Below are 5,045 nucleotides of genomic sequence, written 5' to 3'. Positions count from 1 at the left end.
GGAGAAGCAATTTTCTTCCAAGGATTGTAGAAGGAAATGATAGATGAAAACAAGGGCTAGGAGTTCCTTATATAGTTGAGGAAACTTGGTGTCAAAACTAGGGTTTAAGGGATAAGCCCTAGATTCCCTTTCTTGGTGACTAAGCAGCCCAATCCCCTTATCCAAGGGGCCTTGGATGAAATCTTCTACGCTTTCCCTGGAGATTTTCATCCACCTCATTCCGTGAGGTTCTAGAACCTTCCTTTCTTAACTATCAATAAATAACCAAACAATCCCTATACCTTCAATTAATCCAATTAATCCTAAAACTACTTCTAATTAATTTCTTATTAATTATTAATTAAATAATATGATTTCTAATTAATATATTATTCTCATAACACATTAATAAATCATTTATTTAATTTATTATTCACATAATAAATTAATCTCTCTCTCTCTCTCTCTAAAAATCATCATGTCTAATTGCTAGGTTTGAGGGCAACCCAAAAGGACTGTGCTACTATTAATTCAAGTATATACCAATTCTAGTTATGGGCTTAGACACCAAATCCAACAGTCTCCCACTTGGATAAGTCTATAACTATAATTGCCAGTTTAACTTCTGAATCGATCAACAAGTTGTAGCCTCCAAAAGCCCTTGTCGAACCCTGACCCAATCAGTTACATGTCCTAGCATAAGTGATCATATAATTCTCTGTTCTGCAAGATACCATTCGAACACGAGACACGGAATAGAATCAATCTCATTGTCCAAGACTTTGTTTCCCGATTTCTGATTTGTAATGACATAGAACTTCTAATTGAACACATCAATTTAGTCTTGGACGGACCCGACACTATAAGTCAACAACAAATCACCGAGGGGCCCAAAGATATTGTGTTTCCCGTTAGGGCAAAAAGAACGAATAATTTTTTACTTATATGGTTGCACTATTTACTCATCAAATCATGCATGACAATACGTTTTATAACATCAAATTACTGATATGTTTACGTATTATCAATGCACAACCGAATTATAAACTACAACTCATATATCTCCGTTTTAAGATTATAAGATATTATCGTATCATAATTACTCGTGAAAATTCCATGAAGTAATTCTAGTAGAGCGTGGGTTTATCCACTACTTAAGTCTCCATTTCTAAGTACTCATGAACATTGTAGCAATACCATTGCTATGTCATTAGCTAGTTTCAAACAAAATGTCAATTACATTTACTTTGTTACAAGTTTCAAAGAAAATGTAACTAACTACTTAAACCATGGTTGTAGAAAACGCTAGACGTTAGCTAGTTGGTGGACTGGGGTTAAGAATTAATCGGCTAGACGGGGATTAATCGGGGGATTAATCGGAGACCATTAATTATTAAGAAAATTATTCAAAAATTTATTAATCTATGTTTAATCTTAAGAATATAAGTAAATGAGGATAAAATTTTAATAATAACTTATTAAGTTTAACAAGCACAACAAATCATCATCCAAAATAAGCATAAAAGTTTAATAATAAGTTTAAGAAACACACAAAATCATCATCCAACAAGTCCATTAATCAGTTTAAATAGCTCAAAAATAAATGCACATTTTCTTCTAATCTTCTCCGCATACTTCCATTATTTGAACCCTATCCCACTCGTATTCCTCTTCTTCTAACACTTGCGACTCACTCTCGGACTCGAAATCTTCATCTAAAAGTTCCCTCGTTCTTGGACTTTCTTGAGGTGCTTGACTAACATCGTTTGCTATGGCTTCAACAACTGTTTTGGGGTCTACTTCATCTACATCACAATCATCACAATCAACAATCCATTCTTGAGCCGAGAGAGAATGATTTGCTAATAGCACTTCCATGTTTCTATCTTTTCTCTTTTTGTTTTTTTTCCATTAAATTAGCATTGAATTGAACATAAACAAGATTGTTAAATTTCCTTGTCTCCAATCTATTTCGTTTCTTCGTATGTACCTACAAATTTAAACACAACAAAGACTTTAAACATGCTTAATATTTAAATTTTATAAAATATATATTTAATTCTTTATATTACTAACCCCTTCAAACGTGCTCCAATTCCTTTCACAACCCGATGAACTAGTAGTTAAAGAAAGAATCCTCATTGCAATCTTTGTCAAATGTGGAATTGTGCCACCAAATAGTCCCCACCAACTAGCTATGGTGTTGAAACAAAAACACATTATTAATCGATAAATATCAAATTTGTATAAAACGGATAAGTAGATAACTAAAAGGAAAACGAGTTACCCGGATCGAAGTCGGCATCGTTCACCTTACAATGTTTAATTACAAAATCGCAACTAAATCTATCAACTTTTTTCTTGTACTTTGGCAAGTCAATAGTTACGACTTGCCTTTGCATCACTAAATCTCCACGAAGTAATTTATCAAAAAAATCAAAAACCGCATCCATTACATCGGGATCATATTGGAGTTGTGGATCCTTATAATGATGATATGGATTCGAAAGATAAGATGTTAAATGTAAGTTTGAATCTAGCCGAATTTTCATCTTTGTGTTTATGAAATCTATAATTCGCTTGTAATGTTTCTCGTTACCACCCAAAGATTTGATAATTTCTTCTTTTGTAACTTTAATCTCCCCGTAAACAAAACCCATTGAGGGCTTCCAATCCGCATCAACCATTCGAATGACTTTCACCAAAGGGGAGAACACCTTTAATCATTGTGTCACACCAGACCAAATTTGGACACTTGTCACTGTTTTATATGAGGCGACCCCTTTAGGCTTACCAGAAAATTTACATTCCTCCCATTCATTGCTAGAGAACATATGTCTTAGTTGTTCTTTTTTTCGGACAAACTTTGTAATGTTAGAAAGGCGGAAGAAAATCTTGTGACTCCCGGTCGGATAATTTCCCTTTTGTTGGTGTAACTTCTCATCATCACCAAAGTTTTTTGGTGAGCATAAATAAATATGGTTAGTTTCTTTGCTTGATCTAGGATTTTCTTAAACCTTGGGAGTGCTCCGATACCTTGAAAAAATAAACACGATTAAATAACAATTTTTTAAATACAATTAAACATCTTTAAACTAAATAAAGTAATAAACAAATAAAATAATAAATACAATAAATAAACAAAATAATGTAAATACCTTCAAGCATAAGGTTAATGGTATGTGTCGCACATGATGTCCAAAAAATAGATGGTCTTTTCTCTTTTAGCAACTTCGCCGCCCCCATGGTATTCGTGGCATTATCGGTCACAACTTGAACAACATTCTCGGGACCAACTTGTTGTATACAAGATTCCACATACTCATATATGTGTTGTCTTGTATGTGTTTCACTGGAACATTTTTTTGAAGATAAAAAATGGTACCCATCTTCGAATTAACACATAAATTGATAATGTTTTTCCTCTTTCGATCGGACCAAGCATCTGTCATAATCGAGCATCCATCCTCTTTCCATTCATTTTCTTTTTTTTTTCAACAATTTTTTTTTTCATTCAACCTCATGCTGTAGAATATATCTATTAGGATAAGGAAGCCCGGTTCCAAATTTGCCAATAACCTCCAACATCATTTTGAAGCTATCCCTTTCAAAGGCATGAAAAGGAATCATACTCTCATATGTCCACCTACTAATGAATTTATGGACCGTTAAGATCAACATTTTTTCCCTTTCCCGCCTACAAAGCTCCTTTGGGGTTTATTATGTTTGCAAAGTTATCCATGGGGCCTATAACATTTGGTTCCTTCGACACCAACGAATTTTATACTTCATGAAATTATTGTCTTGCCTCCACCCTTAATCCTTCATTATGCACTTGTTTAGCTCTCTTTTTTAACTTCCCTTCATTAAGATAATTCTTACATTTCAATTGATCATCTTTTGTAGAGTTTGGACATGTAGACACATTACCCGTCACATGAGCAATATGTTGTTTCATTCTAGAAATCTCCCCGCTAAATGTTTTTCCACACAAGGTACATTTCAATCTATCCATGTTGCTTTTATCTGGGACAAAAACATATTCCCAACCAACATCATCCGAATTACGTTTATATGCACCGGTGGCAGTGGATCCAACAGATGGTGTAGTAGAAGCATTATATGTCATTGACTGTCAACTGTTATAAAAAAACATCACATTAACACATTTAAAATGAATTAACAGCTTAGAAATTCTTGATAGATGTAATGTTTTTGATCACTGATATGAATTAACAAAAATAAATGTCATTGCTTCGACAATGGTATGTAAAAAAATTTGAGTTTGATCACTGATATGGATTTTATACAAGTACAACATCCATTTTGAACAAATCTAACTAGCATTCTGCAATCATCTTAATGAGGTAGCTCAAGAAAAACAATCATCTGTACTATGAGCCCTACAATAATTCATGTTGAACAATCAAGAAACACACTTTTATTTGCAAGCTGTACAAAGGAAGTAAGTACAAATGCCTAGGTAAATATGTAATTTCAGATAAAGCTTTAGAGAAGCATTTGCAAAGAGAATTAGACATATCGGAAAGTGAGTTAAGAACTCCAGGTTCTAATCGTTTCACATCATGTACAGATGCAGAAGAAGATAGATTATGCACGATCACATGTTCACTAACAAATAACAATTCACAATTACCTTCAATTGCTTAACAGCTTCATAGTTAAATCAAGCAACAATAGACCTAATATTGACATGGAATCTGGTGAAATCAAGCAACGAAAGAACAAACGAAAGTAACGTTACTCTGAATCTGGCTCGCATGGAAATCAGTAGCCCAAAGAATGAACAAGAACTGGTGAAATCAAGCAATAATAAAGCGAATATTGAGTCATCCAGAAGAACTAACCTTCTTCGATAATAAGAGTTGGTGTCAGAGGAATTCCGGTGTAGTACACGGCGTCGGAGGAGCAGGGGTGGACTCAAACATGAGATACCTGACGCGAGCTTCGAAGTTGAGAATGAGATGGCGGGCTTCTCTAACTCGAGAATGCGATGACGAAGATCGAAGTTGAGCAGGGTCGTACCGGAGAAAAAGGCGACAACG

General features: G+C 34.3%; 1 protein-coding gene across 1 annotated transcript; it reads right to left on the bottom strand.

The window, feature by feature from the left end:
- Positions 1-1,861: 1,861 nt before the first annotated feature.
- LOC145105341 (uncharacterized) lies at positions 1,862-2,800 on the bottom strand. Its single transcript, XM_079042461.1, has 4 exons — positions 2,774-2,800; positions 2,267-2,696; positions 2,056-2,174; positions 1,862-1,969 (listed from the first exon to the last, which is right to left on the bottom strand). Exons 1-4 carry the CDS (start codon positions 2,798-2,800, stop codon positions 1,862-1,864), a joined length of 684 nt encoding a protein of 227 aa, XP_078898587.1.
- Between the last annotated feature and the right edge of the window lie 2,245 nt (positions 2,801-5,045).

This window comes from Lactuca virosa, chromosome 4 (assembly GCF_052849685.1).
Source record: "Lactuca virosa cultivar CGN04683 chromosome 4, Lactuca_virosa_CGN04683_v6, whole genome shotgun sequence".
NCBI lineage: Eukaryota > Viridiplantae > Streptophyta > Magnoliopsida > Asterales > Asteraceae > Lactuca > Lactuca virosa.
The sequence above is the reverse complement of the archived record's forward strand: the minus strand, read 5'-3'. Positions and strand labels throughout refer to the sequence as shown.

Bases quoted from the DNA above. Each gene is read 5' to 3' on its own strand.
- LOC145105341 (XM_079042461.1), bottom strand. From the start codon at position 2,800: ATGAATGGGAGGAATGTAAATTTTCTG. The intron at 2,697-2,773 runs GTAAGCCTAAAG...CAATGATTAAAG, and splicing joins GGAGGAATGTAAATTTTCTG to GTGTTCTCCCCTTTGGTGAA. The intron at 1,970-2,055 runs GTTAGTAATATA...TTAAATTTGTAG, and splicing joins ATTGGAGCACGTTTGAAGGG to GTACATACGAAGAAACGAAA.